We start from the raw sequence: 25,011 nt of genomic DNA, 5'->3' as shown, positions 1-25,011 counted from the left end.
GAGTTCCTATAAAATATGTTGCTATTTTGTCATTTCTAGAAAATTTTTACAAGTTCAAAATGTTTCCATTTCATGACTCCTAGTTCCTCTTTCATTAATATAGTCTTCTTAAATCTCATTGAAAATTTCAAAACACAAGTTAGAGATTTAAACTATGTCTTCCTGTTTCTTGCAACATATCTGTTTCAGAAGGAATAATTTATTTTACTTTATTAAATAACTTCTTCTGAATTGCTGAATGGTTTGTAATGTCCAGGGTTTTTTCTCCATTTGCTCTATAGAATACAATATCTGTTTAATATTAGAAGCTAAGGTTAATTCTGAATATAACCGTGTGGTGCTTTGTCAGCGCTTCTAAATGCAGACTAAAGAAAGAGGAATAAATTTATTGTCATTTCACCAATATGGAAAAACAGAAATTGTGTGTGGATTAGAGAGTTGTTGCAGTTGGCGGGGAAGCAGCCTCTGAAAAGGGATAGCATTTTCTTTGCATTGATGTAGCTCTGTCTGCCTTGGCTGCTAGAAACCAGATGGGGCAGTGCTCCCTTCAACACTCAGCTGAATGACCTATGCCCTCCTCCAGAGCTGTTCACACCCTTGGGTGTGCCAAATGCATTGTGGGCTAACTCTGTCCTTCTGGACTCCAGAAGTATGAGAATCTGCTCCCCGTCAAATACACAAAGATCTGCTTTCATCTTAACCTCCATTGCTCCAAGTAGGGATCTAGTGAAGCTCAGAAGTCTTCTCATTTGCTTTCCCCAGACAGCTTTCTTTTTGCACATTGATAGGTGTCATGCTGGTAGATACGTCTCTCACTCCTCTCCTGTTTGTGGCTGAAATATCTAATTACAAGGTTGGCACCATACCTCATGCTTTGGGTTTCTCTTGTTGTCTAGGTCATATCAGTGGAGCAGGGAATTAAATATATGTTTATATCACCCCATTAGTTTGGAATCCATAATGAAAGTCTCTGTAAAAGTGATTTTAAAACCCCTTATATTGAATAAAACTTTCAAACACATGAAATTTGGAGTTTGGACAAAATCCCAGTGGGGTTTTGTTTTGTTTTGCTCAGAACTCATTCTCTTGGTTTAGATGATGAAGGAGACTTTAGGAAATGAAGTTGCAAATCTAATTTCTAGGAAATTATAGAAGTTTTATCTATATCAAGGCACTGAGCAGCAAGCATGTTGGCAGATTTGCTAAAGAGGTTCACAATTTGTGGGTAATTTATGGATCTTTTATAGTGACTTACACTGCCAGAAAGTAGTGTGTAGTCCCATCATAGATCTAGGCTAGTTTGCATTTTCTAATGCAGAAGATTTTCCTTAGGAATAGTGCAGGGTTAGTGGGGCCTACCTCTAATCAGTTAAACAACCTTGAGCAAGAGGTGGCAAAGGAAACCTACTATAAATTTTACCTCTTTAGGGTGATTTTTCCTCTTTTTCTGTAATTAAAATGAGAAGAATCCTAACCTCATTGTGAGACCATATGGTGATGCTACTTGAGAAAGCTGGAGATATCTGACATCTGCCAATACATGTCATTCCTGTCCCTACAGAGATAGTGGAGGCTGGTTATTAGGGTTGTTTTAGCACTTGTAGTTCAAGCCAGAAGGAAGATGACAGAGTAGGAAAGGTAACAGCTTGGCGATGCACACATTTCAAAGATTCCCTATATCTGTGCTACTTCTGTCCATCTTCTAATCTTGTGCTTCAGTTATTATGACTGAAAACCAGTCGATGCTATGGTTTGAAGGTTGTAAGTTGAGGCTTGGTGGGAATGGCACCTGTATGAGATGATTAGGTCACCAGGAGGGATTAACATTTTCTCAAGGGAGTGAGTCCTTGCTCTGGAAGGACTAGACTGTTCACCCTTCGAGTGTTCCTTCATCTTGCTTGCTTTCTCTATCCATGTGACCTCTCTCTCCTCTGCACACATCATCATCACTCTCACACATGATGTCACAAGATGCCATCCACTATGTTATGACACAGAACCAGGTTCTTGCCAGATGTAGTCACCCAATCTTGGACTTTCAGTCTCCAAAACTGCAAGTTAAATAACCTCTTTTCTTTTTAAAGTATCTAGTCTCACATATTTTGTGATGGTAATACAAAACAGAATAAGACAAGTTGGAGTTTTTTTTCTCTTTTAGAGTACTAGAAGTTTGCAGAGATTTTAGACAATTTGTATTAAAGGAGTTAGGAAAGCATATGTTAAAAAGATTACTAAAACATCAACTTGTTAAGATTTGAAGATACCTTCTTTTTGCTTTGCTTTTATTGTCTACTCAAAGGGTAGAGTTTTCAGGGGGCATTATTGGCATTTCGTGCCTCTGTTTCTTTTACCCAAACATGATGTGAAGTGACAGAAAGGGTGGAAGCAATCCTCTGAACATCACTTTTTCTTTCCTTTGCACTTTCCTTTGTTTCTTTTGAAGACAACTCCAGACTCTGCTTACTCTAAATTATAGTGAACTTCCCAGTGGAATCCCTTTTACATTGTCAAAAGCTCTGCTGATGACTTTAGGGGTGGAGAGGAGGAAATTCACAGTGAAACGAAGTATGAGGATTATGTAGATTTCCCTCCCCCGCATTATGGATCTTGTCCAGTTCTCTGGCACTTGAGATAGCTCAGTGGACTCCTGGGAGATCTGAATGGGTGCTATGTTCAGTAGTCTCTCCAGCTGTCCTATAGTAGAGGCATTTCTTTTAAAATTCTCCTCTGCCTTGGAATTTTGGACATATTAGTCACATTTTATTAAGAGTTTGATCCAGAATAAGACTTTCTGCAATGCACCTAGTTCCTCTCTGCTTTGTCTTCACTTTTCACTGTGTAGGATATGTGCTTTTCTGGTCTTTCTTCCAAGCCCTCTGTCTAGCGCAGAAAAGAGAGCCCACTCAGGGTTCCTTACCTGATAGTTGTTACCTGAGTAGCTAACAAATAAGTTTTCATTATCACTCTTATCTCTTTAAAAGAAAATCAGAATAGATTTGGGTCAAGGAAAAGATTGTTTATAGTATTTTTTGAAGCAGGAAAAAATAGAGTTTTTTGGCTCAGAAAAATACAGATTAGGCTTAAACCTAGTGAATAACAAAATTATTATGGCTCATAACTTAGCTGACTCCCTTAATCTTTCATAAATGCAACTATATTTGTGTATTATGGAGACTTTTACAAAGTAGATTATGAAATCTCCCTAACAAAGTAGAAATGAGATGCCATTTAAATGAAGTGTACATAAAAAATCCATCAAACAATCCTGAATAAAGGGACCCACTACAGAAGAAGCAAGCTACTTGAAACAAATACTAAAGGTAGGAAATGGCAAAAGCTAATGGCTGTCCCTTAGACCTTACCCCTGCTACTACCGACCCAAAGTACTCTCCTGGGACCTGTATTCTACAATAGGAGCTGTGGAACAGATTAGGGCTTCTGAGATGAGGAGAGAGGACATCTATATCCCCTTTGCTTGGAGGCAGGGAACCCAGCAGCACAATGTTGCTTGGATGTGTCTAGTCTACTTGGGCTGCTTTAACAAAAGCCATAAGCTATGTGGCTTATAAACAACTAACATCTGTTTCTTATAGTTCTGGAGGCTGGAAAGTCCAAGACCAAGGTGCTGGCCCATTTGTTGTCTGGTTCATATCTCCATCCCTGGTTCATAGATGGCACCTTCTTCACGGAAGCAAATAAACTTTTTCAGGTCTCTTTTATAAGGGCACCAATCTCATATTTGAGGGCTCCACACTCATGACCTAGTCCTACTTCTTAATATTATCACTTTGGGGATTAGGTTTCAAATATGAACTTTAATGGGACATAAACATTCAGACCATGGTAGATGTCAGAACCAAGAGACAAAAATCAAGGAGTTTAAAATTAAATTTTATCTCTGTGACTATTGAACAGTGTATTATAATATTCTAATCCTGTAGAAATGAAAATAGATTTTTTTCTTAAGTACTGGCATGTGCTTTACTCTTTCTCAAATATGGATTAAAAAGTAAGAAATTATTTTTCAACTTTATTATGTGTACTAAGGTGTGCCCTAGCACTTTGCTTTTCAATTTTCAGAAAAGTATTTATTTTGACATTAGAATTAAATTTAAGAGTCTCTTACTTTATCCCTGTCGATATACCAGTTGTGGCAACTAGGGTCCAGACAGCTGAAGTGATTTGCCTATGGCCAGCCACATAAGTAGTAGATTTGGGGTTAGCACCCAGGTTTCTTGGCAACTCACACACTTGACTTTTTCAAATTAGCTATTTAAGTTTTTACTTTTGTTTATATATAGGCATGTGTTACTTAACTACAGGGATATCCTCTGAGAATTACATCTTTACACATTGCACAGTTGTACAAACATTACAGAGTGCACTAATACAAACCTAGGTAGTATGGCCCATTGCACACCTGGGCTGTAAGATACAGCCATCCTGGTCTATGTGTTGTGTCATTGAAATGTGATTATGTGGTACACAGCTGTACTTATAGCTTCATAAACCATTAGAGCCATAATGAACCTACAAGATCATCTAGTCCATCCTTCCATTCCCCTCTACACCCCCTGTTTTATGGAATAAATCAAAGCCCAGATACACACACACACACACACACACACACACACACATATATAGATATATAATATAGATAGATATTATATATATACATATATATATATAATCCGATTACTTAGTTTCTCTAATGAAAATAGTATAAAAGTGCATGCATAAAATAAAAGTGGTTTTGCTTGGCAACTATATTAAATTTTGCTTTTTAATAAAATCTATTCATTTAATAAAATTTGAATAGTCTGTTAAGAAAACAACAAATGAGAAGGGATGGACTTAACAGTTAATTTCTTTTTTCAAATCATAGGAGGAGTCTCACCACAAAACTCCTTTAACTAGTGAAATATTTTCCTGCATTTAAGAGGTTACTCATTTATCCACAACTTCTAAGAGGAAACATTTGCTTTACAAAACTGCAAAAATGTCTGAGAGTTAGAGTAGCAGTTGCTCACAGTTGACTTATGGTTGTGAATAATCCTGCTTTGTTCTTGCTGGTGTCTTTCTATCTGAGTGTAAAGGATGTCTGTTCCCTGCCTCACGGTTTAGTGAAGTTTATTTTTAGGCTGAGTAATCTGTGCCTTGCATAAAAGCTTTCTTCTAGTTGTCACAGCCCTAAGACTTACAAAACTAGGTTTTTATTTTTTCACCAAAACATTATTTAAGTTACTAATGGTAATATAAACTAGAAATGTATATTACTATGGAAAGGAAAAAATCAATAGGATTTAGTCAAATAAAAATAAAGTCTAAAAGCTTTTTAAAAGATTAATTTAGTTATTTTGTTTTTCAAAAATTGATTGCATAATATTTTTTGATTTTCAAATTAAAATTAATGATTTATAATACATCTAAAATTGTATTACCTAAAAGTTTTCATTTATCAAGTATTTTGTGGAGGCTACAAATATTGATATATTATAATTTATAATATAGCTGCATAAATCTTTAGCAAAATACTGTGACAAGGAGTTATTTATAAAGACCCAGTGAGACATGTTATAAATTTGAACAAGTTGATGAACAACAGCTTTAAAGATTTTGTTTACCAAAAGTTGGGTTTGATTTTTATGGATTTGACATTTTCTCCCTGAACACATTATTTGCCAGGTCTATATTTAGAAGAGAAAATTAAAGTTTAAATTGAAATAACATTTAATTATACATATCAGAAAGAATATATATATATATAGTATATGTATAGACTATAAAGAATATATAAAGGAATGATAGTAGAGGGAAACAGACATTATTACCTCACGTGCATGTATGACTACATGACTGATGTGATCCTGCAATGTGTATAATCAGAAAAAATGAGATTACACTCTATTTATGTATGATCTATGAAAATGTATAAATGCATTCTACTGTCATGTACAACTAATTAGAACAAATAAAATGTAAAAATTTAAAAAACTACCGAAAAAAGAGTATACAAAGAATATATATCAGAAAGAATATATATAAGAATATACATAAGAATGAATATATTGTAGGAAGAAAGGTTTAAATGAAGCATGGAAAGCTTGGCAGTGTCAGTTTCATATAAAATGAATATGATTATGTAACCAGCTTTTGAAACACATGATCTTGATACTCATTAGTAATAATGAAATTTAATTGTGTTATGTGATAGGTAATAATTAAGCTGTAAATGTGCATGAATTCACATAAACATAACTTCAAGAGATCATATTAAAATCCTCATTTACAGATGAGGAAATGGAGACATGGGAAAGTGAAGTAATTTACCCTCAAGCACACAGCTGACACATGGCAAAGGAAGGACAAGTTAAGCATCTCCAGCAAACACACTCCTAAACTGCTTCCTAGGGCAGTGGTTTCCTTACTGTGGCTTACATGCTAGTGGCATCAGTATCACTTGGAAACACATGAGACATCACATTCATCCCCCAGACATATAGTGAGTCTGAAGCTCAAGGGTGGGGCTGGACAGTTTGTGGTGAGGAACCCTCCAGGTGATTCTGATGCACACCAAGTCTAAGAATCCCTGCTTAGACAAAGAAAGCATTGTTTTTTTTCCTGATCTGGGGCCAGTAGTCCAATAGTGAAGACAGTCAATGCAAGCACATAACTGTTATCAATCTAGTAAGTACAGTAAAAGAGGAATTTATTTGGAACAGTGGTAATGTGGAGGAGAATGTGAGGGGAAAGGGAAGGCTTTGTTTTTTGAGCATTGAGATATTTCTGAGATAGAGGAAGGGCAGCCAGTTTCAAGATTGGGAGAGCGTTGCTTGTGTCTAGAATTTGAATGAGTAGTCCACATGACTTGAAGTAGTTCTGAACATTTTGACAGGAGCAATGAAAATCATTGTCACCATCCTCTATTTTGTTCATCTTTGGCTCTGATTGTTTCTCTGAAATGTATATCATTCCTGGAATTGATGATTACAAAGTAGTCAGAATAGTTCTTTTAAAGATCACCTAAGAGAATAATATATTCTTTTGTCTCACAGTAATTCAACAGTAGATGCTAAAAGGCTAACCTTCATTAATGGTATCCATTTTATTTACCTTTTAAATTCAAAGGTAAATCTACTAGAACTAAAGTCTCTTGCACTGGGATATAACAGAATTCAGCATGACAAGATACTGTCATAGCTTGAAAGACCTAAGTCACTTAACCTATTAGGTGAGTCATCCCTTATTTTTGAGGGTACAGCATTTTAGAATCCTTGCAATAGGCTTCCAGGCTACACAAGTTCTTTGCACTTTTCATTCTGCTGCAAATAGGGATTAGACATAAAGTAAACAACATGGGCTGACTACTTTTTGTAACGTCTTCCGAAGAGATGGCTCTGATATGCACCACTGTATTCAATCACTTAAAAGGCAATAATTCAATTACGCTATCCTTTATATAAGAACTGCCATTGCTTTCAGTTCACTTCCAGGCCTGACACAAGTAAATCACTTCGATAAAATCCCTTTTTTTCCCTTCCTAGAGACTAGCATAAGTAATGATACCAATGATCTAGCAAGGACAAAATGAATATAATGTATTTTTTTATAGAAAAGCAGAATGTTTCACAAGGCAGTGATTCATTGTGTTATTTGGAAAATGAGTTTTTCTTTTGAGGGTATGTGAAAGATGTTTAAATGATCTTATATAAAAAGGCACTTTGGAGAGGCAAATACTTTAATTCTATTTAGACTTTCAATGCTTGAATGTAGAATTTTGTATACAAATTATGGAAAGAGGAATATACCTTAGAAATATACTATCAATAATTTGGGCTCTTTGATGGCCATCCGTTATAACTATTCCAAAGAAAACATTTCTAGGATATTGTAACAAATTTTGCTTATACTAAAACAATCACCTAATTCTTTTCTAATTTTATTTTAAATATTAAAAAATAACATGTAGTTCATTCTCAAAAGGACACCAACTTGAATGTTTGCTATAATTTTCATTTTATTATGAGTTGTCCAGGTCATTTGATTTTCTTCTTCTTAATGATACAGGTTATCCAAAATTAGTCACTTTCTAATATTATAGTAGATTAAACCCTTGAGCAAGTGACATTAGTGTTAAAACTTCTAGGTTCAACATTCAGAATATAATGACTTAAATATATGGCAGTTAGCAGATTAATTAGGGCCCATGTCATGCTAAATTATCCTTTCCATTAACTTATTAACATGGATTGTACATGTTAATGTGGTTCAGTGTGATATTTCAACACAGGTATACAGTGTACACTTATCAGATCTAGTCTCTCTTTATCTACCCTCATGTCCTTACTTCCCAATCTCTAGTAATCACTATTCTATATTCAGATCAAAATTTTTTTAAATTTCCACATGAGAGAGAACAAGTGGTACTTGTCTTTCTATATCTGACTTATGTCATTTAACATAATGACCTCCAGTTATGTCCATGTTGTTGCAAAGAGTAGGATTTCTTTTTTATGACAGAATAGTTTTACTGTGTGTGTGTGAGAGAGAGAGGAGGGGGGAGGGAGGGGGAGAGAGAAAGAGACAGAGAGAGAGAGAGAGAGAGAGAGAGAGAGAGAGAGAGAGAGAAAGATTGATTTTCTTTAGCCATTCATCTCTTGATGGGTACCTAGGTTGATCCCATATCTTAGCTACTGTGAATAGTGCCACAGTGAACACAGGCATGAAGGTATCTTTTCAGCATGCTGATTTCATTTCCTTTAGATGTATACCCAGAAGTGGGATAACTTGATCATGAAGTATATCTATGTACTTAATACAGTCACCATGATGAAATTTTTATTTCAACAAGTCTGCTCAAGGAATTTTAAGAAATAGATTATAGTTTTAATCAAGTGATACAAACTAAAGCTTACTATTTACTCATGAAAATGTTAATATGATAGGTATCATTTTGTAGTAACATTGCAGAAAACATTCTAGACAATTTCTCTGCTGACTTTAATATTTAATCACTGAAAAAATTCTGTTTGGATCAAATTATTATGAATTAGAGGTAGAAGAATTGGAAAAATAATCTAGAGAATAAAATATTTTGTCTGTTTTAGATATACTTTTATAGGGCTCTGATGTTTTCTGAGTATCTTCTATGTGTCAGATACTATTTGAAGTAATTCAAATTCAGTATCACTTAATGCGCACACTAACAGTTCTTATCATTATTCTCTGATTTTTTTATTTTTATTTTTCCATAGCACTATCATTTAATTTATGGAATTTCTCTTCCCCACCCCCACTCTCCTCCCTTAGTAGGCAGGGAAGTTTATATGCTCTGTTTACTGCTATCCCTGCAATTTCTAGAATAATGCATTGTTCATAGTGGCAATTCACCATATACATGTCTGTATGTCTGGATATATATATATATATATATGTATTATATATTCATTTATTCATTATTCACTCATTTTATTTACATATAAGCATTTGCAAACATTGCAGGAAACAAACAGTGCCTAGGGTTCACTCAGGGATGGGAAGAGTACCTGTTCCAACCAGCTGGAGTGGAAAACTTTTGTGATTTACATGGCATTTGGTAGAGTGCTTAGGAGGCTTTTGCTTCAGAAGCAAAGAAAGATTAGCTTTCAGCTGAATGGGAGTCCAGTCTTATATCACATATTTTGAAAACCAAACCCAAAATTATTTCCAAGTAGCTTACCCATATCCAAGAAGATAAGTTCTAGAATAAGAAGAATAAAGATAAGAATGAGAGCAGGTTTCTTGTCAGAAACAAAGTGAGGAGACAGTGAAGGACTATTTTTAAAGAACAGAAAGCAAAGGGCTGTCAATCTAGAGTTCTATACCCAGAAAAAATATCTTTTCAAAAAACAAAAGAAAAATAATGACTTTTCCCCAGACATACAAAAGCTAAAACAAACTCTAGTACAGATGTATTCAATGAAGTCTTTCAGGTGAAAGGGGATTACATTAGATGTCATTCTGGGTATACACAAAGGAATGAAGAGCAGCAGGAATGATAACTATTTGCATAAGTAGATCAAATATTTTCATACTATTTACAATTTTAACAAAGATAATTAACAGTTTAAACAATTATAATAATTCAGAGTGGGATCTATATAAATCAAAATGTTTGGCAAGAATGGCACCAAGGTTGGAAAGGAGAAATTAGAATATATTATGATTTTGCAGGGGGGGCACTGCTAGGGATTGGTGAAGTTCTTATACCATACTTGAAGATATAATAACTAACTTGAAGATAAATTATGATAAGGTAAAGACACTTACTACAAATGTGAAGAAATCTACCACCATAACAGAAGAAAGTTGTAACCAAAAACCAACAAAGGAAAAAAATGGAATCATAAATATTTAACTATAAAGAAGGAAAAATAGAGGAAAAAGACAATAAAGAACAGATGGGACAAATAAGAAACAAATAAAAAGCTAATATATTTCAGGGTAACCACATAAAAATCACTTTAAATATAAATGCTCTAAATACCTCAATTAAAAAGCAGAGGTTTTCAGTTTGAATTAAAAAGGGAGACCAAATTTATGTGGCCTACAAGGAACACACTTCACATATAAAGACATAAATTGAAAGTAAAGGAATAGAAAAAAATTGTCTAATATGTTAACACTAATAAAAAGAAAGCCGGAATGGCTATATTAATGTCAAAGTAAATTTCAGGGCAAAGAATGTTACTAGAGACAAAGAGATCATTTCATACTAATTAAAGTTTCCACTCCTCAGGAGGACATGCAATCTTAGGTGTTTATGCACATAATAATAAATCTTCATGTTTGGCAGAACTACAAGGACAAAGATACAGTCATCCTTGGAAATTTCAATATTTCTCTCTCAATAATTGGTAGATCAAGTAGACATAAAATGAGTAATGATACAGAATATTTGAATATTATTAACCAAATTGACCCCATTTACATTTAGAAAACACTCCATTCAACATAAGCCAAATATCTTCTTTGCAAATTTACCATACTCTGTATCACAAGTCTCAATATATTTAAATGCATGTAACTCTTACATAATATATTCTCTGACCACAGTGGACATGGATTTACATTAGAAATCAGTGACAGGAAGACAGTTGGAAAATTCACACAAATTTAGAAACTAATTAGCACATGTAAACAAACCATAGAGCAAGGAAAATATCAAGAAGGAAAACAGAACATATTTTGAACTGAAGGAAAATGAAAATACTACATATAGAAATTTGTGGGATGCTGCTAAAAAGTATTTAGAGGAAATTATATCTTCTTTAGAATTGAAGGAATATCTCAAATCAATTACCTCATCTATCATCTCAAGAAACTAGGCCAAAAGGAGCAAATAAGATCCAAGTTCAGTGGAAGAAAGGAAATAATAAGTATTAGAGTAGAAATCAATGGAATAGAAAACAGGAAAACAATAAAGAACATCAATGGAATCGAATGGAAAGACTAATAAAATTGATAACCCTCCAGCCAAACTGATCCAAAAAAGGGGTGGGACCCACAAATTATCATTATCAATGAGAGGAGTAATATCACCATAGATTCTACAGATGTTAAACAGAAGGATAATAAGGGATATTATTATATAACATATATTATGAACACTTCTTATAATTTCCACAATTTAAATGAAATACACAAATTTCTTGAGGGTACAAACTACTAAGTATCATTCAAGAAGAAACAGATAATCTGATAGCTGTGAACTTTTAGTTAAAAACCATTCAATAAGAAAGCTGCAGGTGCAATTACTTTACTGGTGACTTGAACCAAACATTTAAGGAAGAAATAGTAACAATTTTACATAAGCTGTTCTAGAAAATTGAAGAAAAGGGAATATTTTAAAACATTCTATGAGGACCAATGTAATACCTTAATGCTAAAACTAAAGAAAGATATCACAAATAGAAAACTATAGCCCAATATACTTTATAAATATTATGGACAAGTTCTAAACAGAATTCTAGGCAGTTGAATCCAACAAAAGGAATAATATATCATGACTGACTAGGGGTTAGCTCAGGAATATAAGGTTAGTTAACATATGAAGTTCAATTATTATATAATTGACCATATTAACAAACTAAAAAAGAAAAGTCATTTGATCATTTCAATAGACAGAAAAAGCATTTAAGAAAATTCAGCATCCATTCCTGGTAAAAATTCAGCCAACTAGGAATATAAGGGAACTTTGCAGACTGATAAAGGCATATACAAAACACTGAGGTCTAACTAATGGTCAAAGACTAAGTGATTTTTTTCAAAGATATGGAAAAATCATGGATGTTCACTCTTACCACTGTGAGGTCAAATTTGTATGGGCAGTTTTAGCTATTTCAGTAAGCCAGGAAAATTAAATGAACTCCATCATGACTGGAAAATAAACATGTACAATTATCTCTGTTCATAGACATCACAATTATTTGTATAGAAAATGCAAACCTATAAAAAAACTACTAAATTGGTGTGTTAAGTCACAGGATCAACATACAAAAAATAACATATTATAAATGAACAATTAGAAATCAAAATAAAAAGCAATATTTACTAAAACATGTTTAGGGATAAATCTGACAACAGATGCGTAAGACATATATTTAAAACTACAAAACACTGCTGAGAGAAAGAAGACTTAAATAAATAGGATATATTGATTCATGGGTCAAAAGACTCAATATGTCAGTTTTCTGCAAATTAAATCTATAGATTTAACACAATTTTGATCAAAATCCCAGTAGGCCTTTTTAAAGAAATTGATAAAGTAATACTGAAATTCACATTAAAATACAAAGGAAGTAGAATAACCAAAACAACTTTGAAAAAAAATTGGCTAATTTTAAGACTTTAATTGGGCTACAATAATCAGGACAGTGTTGCTACCAAGATCACAAATAGATTAAAAGAACAGAATGGAGGATTGAGAAGTAGACCCATCCTCTATTCTAGTCAGAAGACTACCTCTTTCATCTGTATACGTACATAAGCTTTCTAGAACACCAAATGCACTATGAATTAGATAGTATTTTTCCACAAGTAAAGTAGGCATATCTATGTTAAATGATAAGAGTCACATTTTGAAAAGTTAGTATGATGTTTTATTTGTTTTTCTTATTCTGCCAATATGAAATTTACTACCAACATAAATTTTTAAATCCTCTCTTTGTCATTTGGTGGTAAATTTGGTGTTGATCTTTAGTTCATAGCTATTCCCAAAATATATGCTGTGCAAACTGATGTGCTATTAGTATTCATTTTGGCAAAGAACTTATGTGTCTAAAATCTCGATACCCTTTTTTATAAAAGCAGAAGATCAATTGTCCAGTACCAAAATTAATTTTTGTTTTTAAAGTTAACCTCATTCTTTAGTTCATAGACTATGGTGTAAGAGGAAGATAATCTACAAAGATAATGTACCACTTTTTCTGGGGGCTTAAATATCTTACTGGCCATTTATGTCTCCTTCACAGCTTTTCTGTAATTTTCAGTCTTAAAGCAATAAGGATCTCAAAGTGTACATTATCCAAACTATCTATATTGTCATATACTATCATTGTTTGTTTGATCTGTTAGTGAACATTAAGTTGTATTTATGATCGATATTTTGAATTCTTTGCCAACACTTAGTCATATGTTGAATCAGGGCAGTTTGGATCATTTGAGTATTTTGTATTCATTAGCTCATGAACTCAATTAGAAGATTCACAACAGACCCTCTTCTGTCACAAAATTTTTTACATCATTAAATTCTGTATTCCCGTAGACAGATATCATGGTTCCTTGTTCCCCTCCTTGTCCTTCATCATACAGGGTTTCAGGAGATTGCTCTTACCCTATAGTTATATGTGCTTGCATTTATGCACCTGAGTTCATGTCTGAGTCATCACTGTATAACAGAACACACGTACATGTTTTGAATATTCTTTCCCTGAAGTAGTTGGTTTCTTTCTGGCTGAAAAAACAGATTTACTGACTAGTGAATTATCCTTAAGAGCACCTTCTATATCTGAGTACTTACCTTTGTAGTGAACTCATGATTTACCATTCTGTAACCTAGGGAAAGTGTGGAGAGCCTGATCCAGAAGCATTCCTATGCCCGCTCACCCATCCGTACCTATGGAGAAGAGGATGTCCTGGGGGATGAGACTCAGACAACCCAAAATCGAGGTAAGACAGCTTTGGGGGTTGTGGAACCACTGGAAGCTAGAGTTCCTAAAGGAGAATGAAGGCAGGTAATTGATGAGATGGACTGTCTTCAGGGTACATAATGTCAGGAAAGGGTTTCAGGGGCCTTCTCAGGAGGGGACAGCCCCTAATGCTGATCTCCACGTCTCATTAATTTACCCAAGTTCTACGTGATTAATGCTTCCTGAAGTTACTGTTTTCTAGTAAAAGGACACTGAGTCTTTGACTTAGGGGTCAGGGGGTACTTGTCTGCAATTTATTACCAAAGAGCTGTTGAATTTGGGGGGAAGTTTCTTAGACTTTCTGAACCTCAGCTATATAATCTGAAAATCAAGGAATATATCTGCTCTAAGTACATTAGGAATGTCTTATTAGGATCAAAGAAAAAAGTGGAAAACACTTTTAAAAAAGGATTGTCCTGTGAAGGGCATCATGTAGAAGTGGTGGCCCCAGCAGTGAGAGGAAGGATGAACCGAGTTTCCCTGCCTTAGGGAGGAGCCCCTCCACCTGGGAAGGATGTCCCTAAAAGAGAAGCCAGAGGTGCTCCTTCCTGGGAACTGGGTTGTTTGTATGGGGAAAGAACCTCTGTCATTGTTTTTGTCCAAACTATGGATGATATCATCAGAGAAATACAGAATATTTCTTATTATAATCTACACAAACTGCTAATATAGCCAGAAAATTCAATGTCAATTCTTGTTTAAACTTTTAGGTGCTGCAGTGTAGGACAACTTTTCCTTTCAGGTTCTCATAAGTGACATTGGAATTCATGTAGCTTTGTCAAGACTTAGACATTCAGTCTTCCTTATGAAAATACTGCAAAGGTTAGAACACACAGTAGATATATGGAGTCCCAGGGCATCAATTCACCACCTTCTGGCAAGGTATTAGTATTTTGACCACTCTGTGGGAATATGCAGGCCATTTAGTGAGTTAAGACTTTTTTCAGTTAGTAAATTCTTTCTTTCATGTAGTGTTTAAATGATATCATTGTATCTAGAAAGGTAGATTTGGCCCATGACAAATCTCACGTGCGTTCATTTTTCAAATCACAGATTTACTAAATATTTTTGAAAATAAATAGATCTTTACAGATAATGTCATTCCAGTCTAATGAATGTTTTTTTTCCTCATAGGGTCAGCCTTTACAACATCTGACAATTTGTCTCTCAGCTCCTGGGTATCATCTTCTTCCAGTTTTCCTGGATTTCAGCACCCACAGTCTCTGACTGCTCTTGGCACCAGCACAGCATCCATAGCGACACCCATTCCTCACCCCATACAGGGTTCTCTGCCACCATATAGCCGGTTGGGGATGCCTCTGACCCCATCAGCCATTGCCAGCTCCATGCAAGGGAGTGGTCCAACGTTCCCTTCATTCCACATGCCACGGTATCATCACTACTTTCAACAGGGGCCCTATGCTGCCATCCAGGGACTACGCCACTCCTCTGCTGTGATGACACCATTTGTATGACTCTTCTAGAAAGGGGAGAAGTTAGATCCAGAATGCGCAAATGAGTATGGAAATATAGGCAGGGTTGGGTGGGTGGGATGGGGAGTACTGGAGCAGGGGCTCTCCAAGACACATGGGACCTATTAAAGAGGAGAGCTGGACTCACAATAAAACCTACTGCTAAGGGAATGCACCATGGACCAGGATTCATCTGTAGTTGGGAGAATATCTCTTAGGGAAGCTAAGTTGGGAACCTCTCTTAGGTTCAGGAGAGAATCAAAATAAAGTTCTTAGCCAGCCTAAATCTTGCAACTAATAAGACATCAATTTACCCAGAAAGCTTAATAATATAAGGCAGATGAATGTTAAGGTGCTTTATTCCTTAGTTAAAAATGCTGTGTCAATGCAGTAATGTATAAAATCAGTGTGTATAGGTTTTCTTTCTGCTTTCCACAAGTAAAAAAAGATTCTTCAAAGAGGCAATACTATTTATAGCATACTGACCATATGATTAACTTAAGTCAGTTTCTCCCTGTAGAAAGTGGGAGCCAATAGAGAAATATTTGTAGTGCTGTAGCTTAAGCATGTTTAGTTTTCCTTTGTATTAGTTTGCTGGGGAAGGAGCTGAGATAATGCTAATGCATCCTGTTGTGTGGATGAATATGTAGTAAGCCTTCATCACGCTTTTTTTGCAATATTGAAGGGCCAGTACTTGACAAAGCTCAGTCTTTGGTCTTCTTTCTTCCTAGTTCTCTTTCTTGCAACTACTTGCTGGTTATAGGAAAAATCATCCATATACAGTTTTGAAGCAAGGGGCTCTCTAGATTAAGGACTGATTTTTGGGGGGCTGCATTCTAAATATACTACTGACTTATCACTGAGGAACACTCCAAAGCCTATGCATGATGATATGTAAGGCTTTATTTCACTTATAGCTGCAATAAAAAGATGGTTATTCAATTCTGAAAGGAATTTTTCTACCAAGCCAAAGGTCCCTTCATTTTCACTTCAGCTTTTGGGAGACTTTATGGATGTTAAAATGCATTGGGCCATATTCTTATTTTTGATAAATCTGCTTTGTTGCTGCTGCCACTGATTGACAGGGATTTGAGAATGACCATTCTAAATGCTTGGGTAGCCATGATTTAGTGTGCTCACATGTAGTAATGTGCCCATGTATTTGACTTATCATTCTCCCTTGCTGTGTTACATCTGGAGACTCTTTTACCATTTTCTCAGTCTCTAATATGAAATTGCATATAAACTCAATGACTCACTAAAACATTGGCAGTTTTTATAAGTCAATTAGAGCTTCATCCACTTTTTTACAACTTTTGCTATCTTCTTAAGCCTTCCTTTAATGTGTATAATTAGTTATATTTTATATATTTTAATTCTATATAATCTATGTTATTTTTGAGCATCATATATCTTAGCATTTATGGTCTGGGTAATCACATTTGGTATTTTGCAACTGCTCATTTTCCTAATAATAGAGATTTAATGAAATTAATACTCTTTCAACTCCAGATATAATGCATTCCAGCTACAGGATGTAAACTGTCTTCTTAGTAAATTTCCCCAAAACTCTAATTTAATATCTATATATGATTTTAATTCTACTCTGTTCTTACTGCAGAAGTATTGAATCTGTTATAAGAGGTGGAAAATATTGCTACTGACAGTAGAAGTGTATTTGGGGGTAAATGCAATATACTTATCACATTAGACTTCCGTAGATTTTATTTGGTTGTTTAATGTTAGACTTCTCCACATCAAATGCCTTTCTTGGGCACATCCAGTCCATGAAACAAGGCATCTTGGCATGGTCTGACTAAGATGCCAGTTTTGGACTTTGCACTTGCCATTTTTCATCGAATCCTCAAGTTTACTTACAAAGGAGCATGAACTCTGTTAACAAAGCATTTCAAAGCCCTATGGCAAATATTGTAGGCTAATTTCTAACTTCTTGCATGTTATGCTTTAGTAGCCTTAGGTAGTTTGTTCTCAAACAGAGTACAGAGGTACATTTCTTTAACAAAGCAGTTATGACTAATGTTTAGACTAAATATTCATAGAGCTGGGATAGGGGCTTAAATGTTGAATAGTTGGCCTGTTGCCAGTATTCCTCTGAATACAGAATACTGTTGCCTAAAACAGGAATAACAAAAGATGCTAGCTATTTCACACTGATGATACTCAATACCATGATAAATTACTGGTCTACTTAAGCGAATCTGTGTCTGAATTTCCTTTTCAAAGAGAATGAGAGGATTATTTACTATTTGACTCCCAGTATGTGTGCCTCAAAGTAGGCTTATGTGTTTTTTGTAAGGTATAGTTGTGTATCGTTATTTCCTGACTTCAAAACTTTGTTTTGTAATTAAGCAATATGAGATTAAAACTAGGTAGAGTGCTTAGAGAAAAGCAAAGTATGCTCTGGAAAAATGATACCTGAAATTCCACATGGGATATATTTTTTAAGCATTGGTATTACCTGAACTGGAGAGAAAAAGCACAAGAGAAACGGAGTGCAAGCAAATCAGTCACTCTAGTCATGGGAACTGAGGGGTAGACATTTACCCCACCTGTGGCATTGCAAGTAATTATGGTTGTCAATTCTTATTAACCCCTGGGGAGCTTAGTATTTAAAATTCCAAATCTATTCTACCTAAAATGATTGCAAGAACTATATACTTAATGGGAAAGCCAATCAAATAATAACAACCAGTAGTTATATTTGTAATAAATTCAGGTTTTCCCTCTATATTACAGTATCGAAAAGCACAGCTAATGTGCAGTGCTGCTAAAAAGAGTTCCTGCCTGTCAGACTAGATTGATGGAACTGTAAGGAATTAGTTTATAACTTAGTTGGTTCTGCATTTGGGATTTGTTTTAACATCTGTCAGTAATTCTAAGTTCAATTACTCTTTCTACTTATTTAGTAAATCTTGCCCCCTCCTCTGCCTACCTTTAGCAGTACAAGCAATAAATCTATCCAGCTTGTGTCTAACATATCACAAATTATTAGGTAACAAGGTCTAGATTAATGATTTTGTATTGCATTGCTGGTCCCTTTGAGTTTATAACAATGGTATTTTGTCTGGAGGGCCAATCACCATTTCTGTTAGGTGGGCACAGAGTAGGTGATATTATCCTGCTTCCTGATAGTGACTCATTATCTAGCAAGTGCCCTTGTGTAGGGCTATGCTGCAGGAGGTACTGACTTCTGGGATGTTCCAAGATCTCCCCTCTTCCACCCTTATCCACACCTCTGTCATTTTGTTTCTATAGCCACAGCCACCCCCCAAACAAAAGGAAAAGGAAACCCTCTAAAAGCCCAGGAAATATTCTTAGAACTGAAGTGTCTTCATCTCATATTGCTTATGAATTTTTCAGAAAGTTGTTAGGATACTTAGCCCATTTCTATGTTTCACATTTGCTTTTCATACAAAAATGAAATTTTTGCTTATATAAAGCTGGATTATACTGAGACGGATCACCTTCAAATAAAGTGAATGAAATGACTTTAAACTTCATTAAATATACAGACAAGGTTAGCCATACTTAGTAACTAAAGCTTCAAAAATCCAGTGATGCAATGTGCAGGGTAACATCACAAGAAAACTAATATTTTATTCAATCTTCCACTGACTAAATAAAGAAAATTGTTTTCTTTATGAAATGGGTAGGGAATTAATAATTACTAAACCAACAAAATAGCCTAAATCTAGACAAAGCACTAAGCAGAAGATTTCAGCTTGCCCCTCTAGCGAGTTGTACCTGAAAGGAGTTTTATATAAATTTTTATATTAGAATAAAAGAATTTTTTTTCTGTAAACAAGCAAAGGTTACAAAATCTTAAAACTTTAGAAAATCATAAAACTTTTCCCTCATTACCTCCTCATCCATTCCATTTATAAAATATCCTAATTCTTATCTTTCTTCAGCATGCTTAAATATTGAAAGATTCATTTATAAATATTTGATGGACAGGCAATCCATAAGTATTTTCCAGCCTTCTTTCTGTTCCTCTCTTGAATAATTTCAGTCCCTGCCTCTTTTTAAACAAAGTATAAGATAATAACATTTCATTGTTTCAAGTAATAAGTAAATAACATTTTTGTGAATTCATATATCTGGACAAAAAATACAATTTCTTGTATTTTACTTCTGGCACATTAACATACAGTATTTAGTTGTTGTTTTTTTAATTTCCAAAACCTAAAAAAACTTATTTTATTTCCTAAAGGGTGAAATTAGATATGCCTCTTTAGTAGACTATCACAGTTTCATGGTTTGCCGTGTCTTCATTTGCTTACTGAACTGTGTGAGAACCATCACTGTAATGAAGTGTGTGGGTGGGGGGTGGGGGGAAGGGCTTGGGAAATGTTTTATGGAAAAAAGGAAGTTATAAGCATAATACTATGAAATAACATCTAATGAAGTTCTTTTTAAGTGCAATATATTTATTTCTGCTAGAAATGTATTATCAACCTTATGTAATATTTGAAGCAGTACATGTTATTTGTAAACAGCTTAAAATTATATATTACCCCAAATTGTACAGAAGTACAAATGTGTGGATATCAGTTTCTTTCATTAAAAATGGTGTGGTTTTGATATATATGTACACATTTACACCTTTTATTATCTTACATGCTGTAACTTTTGGTACCTTGTTCCTCACTCAAAAGATTAGGTAACACTTGGGGGTCACAGCTGGCCTCTCCTAGGCCAGACACAGCACTGGATTATAACACAATGCTATAGCTTTTTCTTTAATTACATTTGAATGACATCAGAAAAAGCATTACTCGCATACCAAATCATTTCCCATTTTTTGACACCTAGTTCCCTTCTGTTTATCCCACATAATGTACCCTCAGAATCCTGTGATTTTTTGCACCTCTTGTATTGAATGGTTCTGAAGACTCCATAAAGCCTAAGAGCTCCTACCTCTCATTTCAGCCATGAGCACTTGGATATGCTATAATGATATATACAAAGCAGACTGACCTGAAATAAGATTACCCAAATTCAAAGTCCTAATCCTCCTTCCACACAACAATCCTTCAAAACATGTGGCATTATCATACCTTCAAAAGTCTGCTCTTACCCTTAGATTTTTGTGCATGTTGAACACCAGCCTTTTAAAACCCATTTGGTTGGAAGAATTTCAAGTTTTAAGAAAAGTTGTAAGATTAGTATAAAACTGCACATCCTTAACCTAGATTCACCTGTTACCTTTATGCACCATTTGCTTTATGTTGTGCACACTGAGTAACACACACACATACACACATATATACACACAAGTAGTACACAGATAAGTAATATACAGAGCTTGCTCTCTGAATCATTGTAGAGTAAGTTGAACACATGCCCCATTGTTTCTAAATAATTAAGAGTATATATATATATATTTAAATAATAAAGATTCCATTAAATAATTCAGTGTTAGTAGTTTCAGAAGATCTAACAATGACACAATACTTTAATCTAGACTCTATTTCAGTTTTGTCAAATGACCCAGTAGTGTCTTTTGTAGCATATTATTTCTTTCAGAATAGATCCACTTGGTTTTTCATGATCAAAGGATTTTTATTTTTCAATGGTTTATAATTTATTATTATCCTTAATTATTTGATGCTCAAATTATTCCATATTAAATCATCGAGGGTCCCCTTCAAGCTGCCACCTTTGTCCTTTTGGCATGCCTTGATTTACTTCTTTTTTTTAGTACTTCTTCAATTTCTGGCATAACAGTTATTTCAAGCCCATCACATTCCCTGTCACAGTCATGGAATCATCTCTTTCTCTAAGGAGCCTAAATACCTTTTAGTGGGAAAGGGTATTAGAAACCGAGATCTGGGTACCAGGTGTGTTCAGTGGGGTATCTCTGTCCCTAGGCCTTTTCAGCCCTCAGAGTTAGAAATACATATATGCATATTTACATACACAAAAATATTTTACGTCTGTCAGTATGTGTGAGTATAAAACATATTAGAAATCATGAGTACATATTGGTATTTCTAATTCCAAAACACTCCCCAAAGGGTTCTTTTTACCTTTGATCCATTCCATTTCTATCTGGCCTCTTCCATGGGCCACACCCTGGCTCCCAACAACATCAACATATTTGTTAAATTATGTTGTATGCTTTAACTGATTTCTTACTGTTTTACCCATACATCTAACATCAAAAACAAGCCTTCTAAAAAGGACTCAGGGCCAATGGAGTGGGGCACACTTGTAATTCCAGTGACTTGGGAAATTGAGGTAGGTGGACAAGTTCAAGGCCAGCCTCAGCAATTTAGTGAGGCCCTAAACAACTTAGATCCTGACCTCAAAGTAAAAAATAAAAGGGGTGGGAATGTGGCTCAGTTGTTAAGCACTTCTGAGTTAAATCCACAGTACCAGAAAAAAAAAAAAAAAAGTCAGGATATATTTGCTATTGTTTCCCTGTTATTCAACTTAGAGTATACAGTCACAGACACATTTAGGAGTTAGGTGAGGGTTCTTCTTGCCCTCCTGGGTGGTTTGTGAATCACTTGCAGTATAACTGGGCTCATTTTTCAGTTTTCTTTTTGTTTTAATGGACTTTTCTTCCCATTCTTATTTGGGTTTAAAAATATACAAAAAATTTAACGATATTCTAACACAAAAAGAACTCATAGAATTAATAAGTGATTAGCAAGGTTGTAGCACAAGGTTAATATTTGCAAAGTCAATTGTTTTCCTCTATGACAAAAAGGAACAACTGGAATTTGAAGTAAAATCAAAACATAATTTACATCAGCACTAAACAAGCAAAAAGGAAAAGCATGGTATAAGTAAACAAAGTATGTATAAGATCTCTGTGAGAAAAACTACAAAATGCTGAAGAAAGACATGAAAAAGCAGTCAAATAAATGGAAAGACACTGCATTTTATGATTAAGGAGACTCAATATTGTGAAGATGTCAGTTTTTCCCAATTTGATCTGTAATTTCAGCACAGTCTTGATCAAAATCTCAGCAGGTTATTTGTGGCTATAAAATAACCTTCTAAAGTATATGTGGAAAGACTTAAAGACCCAGGATGGCCAACTCAATATTGAACCAAGTCAGAGGACTGTCAGTGGTCAACTTTGAAGCTTACTACAAAGCTATAGTAATAAAGACAAGGTGTACTGGTGAGAGCATAGACAGATTGGGGAGACAGAATAGGGAACTCAGAAATAGACCCATATGAATAAAATTACAGATCTTTGACAAAGGAACAAAGGCAATTCAGTAGAGAAACTGTGGTACTTTCAACAAATGGTAGTGGAACAACTGAATATTCACAACAATATAAGAAACCTAGACAGACTTCACACCTTTTCAAAAATCAACTAAAAATGAGGCATATACCTAAATGTAAAATGCAAAACTATAAAACTTTTACAAGATAACATAAAATCTAAGTAACCCTTTTTCAGATGTAGCACCAAAAACATGTCTATTGATAAAAAGTTAATATAATGAACTATATCAAAATTTAAAAACTTCCATGCTGTGAAAGACACACTGTTAAGAGAATGAAAAGACTAGCCATAGAATGGGAGAAATATTTTCAAAATACATATCTGATAAAGGACTTTTATGTAAAACATAGAAAACACTTTAAAACTCAACAATATGAAAACAAGCAACATAACTAAAGTAAGGGCAAAAGATCTGAACAGAAATTTCCCCTAAGACGGTATACACATGGAAAACAACGAAATGAATTCCCAGTATTGCAAAACAGAAAAGAAAGGAATAAAGTTCATGTTCATGTTACAACATGAATGAACCTTGCAAACTTGTACAAAAGGAAGGAAGCTAGTTAATAAAGGCTATGGTGTTATATGATTTGCTATGGTGTTATATGATTCCATTTATATGAATTGTCCAGAAAATTCACAGGGAGTGGGAAAGGTGAGTTAGTAGGTGAAGTGACTGCTAAGGAGTATGGGATTTCTTTTGGGAGTGATAAAATGTCCTAAAATTGGTTGAGATGGGTGACATAACTGTGAATACACTAAAAATCATTATCTGTATATATTAAATGAACGAATTACATATTATGTGAATTATATCAATAAAGCATTGCTTAAACATTAAAAGATGATCAGCATCATGGGATGAGGGAATTATAAATTAAAACATGAGATATCACTTCACATCTATTAGAAAGGCTAAAATCCCAAACACTGGCAATACCAGTGCTGGTGAGGATGAAGAGCAACAGGAACTCTCATTAATGGCAAGTGGCACTGCAAACTGTACAGCTGACAAGTGCATCATTTTCTTGCAAAATTAACATAGTATCATATGATCCAGCCATTGTGCTCCTTGTTATTCACCCAAATGATTTGAAATTTTATATCCCACAAAAACTTGCCTGTGAATGTTCATAGCACATTTATTCATAATTGCCCAAATGTGGAAACAACTAAGTATGTTTCTCAAGTGGCAAATGGATGAAGAGATATACATTCATCATCCTTCCAACAGAATATTATTCAGTGATAAAAAGAACTGCTATAACTCAGTGGTAGCATGCTTGCCCAAACCCTAGGTTTGACCCCTAGTACAACAAGACACAGAAGAAGAGGAAGACTATCAATCTGTGAAAAGACTTGGGGAAATCTTAAATGCATATTGTTTAAAGAAAAACAAATCATTCTGAAGGGATCACACACTATGATTCCAACTATAAGAAATTCTGGAATAAACAAAATTACTGAAACTATAAGAAACATTAGTGGTGTCCAGGGTTTGGAAGCTGAGAGGGAGGAATAAATGAATGGGGAGCACAGGGGTTTGGGAGGCAGTGAAACAATTCTGTTCTGATACCTTAATGGTAGATACATGAAATCATGCATTTATCAAAACTCCAGGGATGAAATACAATGTAAAATATGGACTTTTATAATAATTTTGGTGTTGATAAGGATGTGGAAAAATAGGACCACTGTCTTATACATTGGTGGTGGGAATGTAAGATGGTGTAGCCACTTTGGAAACATAATATGACCCAACAATTCCACTCCCAGGTATATACATAGGAGAAATAAAAATGTAAACAAACCACATGCAAATCATATCATCTATCTTGTCTTTTCTGAACCCAGATATACAACCTTAATTAAGAAATATAAAGTTCCAACAAATACATGAAAAAATGTTCAACATCTTTAGCAATCAATCAGGAAAATGCAAATCAAAACTGCATTGAGATTTCATCTCCAGTTAGAATGTAATCACTAAGAATATAAAAAATAATAAATGTTGGTGAGGATGTGGGAAAAGGAAGGC

General features: G+C 34.6%; 1 protein-coding gene across 1 annotated transcript in view; it reads left to right on the top strand.

Moving 5' to 3' along the window:
* The window catches only part of Tbx20 (T-box transcription factor 20), a 48,217-nt gene extending 27,887 nt beyond the window's left edge, over positions 1-20,330 (top strand). Inside the window, exons 7-8 of the mRNA XM_047562336.1 lie at positions 14,099-14,208; positions 15,363-20,330. Of these exons, the coding sequence (XP_047418292.1) occupies positions 14,099-14,208; positions 15,363-15,703 (451 nt within the window). The 3' untranslated portion in view covers positions 15,704-20,330. The remainder of the gene's footprint in view (positions 1-14,098; positions 14,209-15,362) is intronic.
* Positions 20,331-25,011: the final 4,681 nt, after the last annotated feature.

The sequence above is a fragment of the Sciurus carolinensis genome, chromosome 8 (genome assembly GCF_902686445.1).
Source record: "Sciurus carolinensis chromosome 8, mSciCar1.2, whole genome shotgun sequence".
NCBI lineage: Eukaryota > Metazoa > Chordata > Mammalia > Rodentia > Sciuridae > Sciurus > Sciurus carolinensis.
This window is presented reverse-complemented; position numbering and strand designations above follow the sequence as displayed.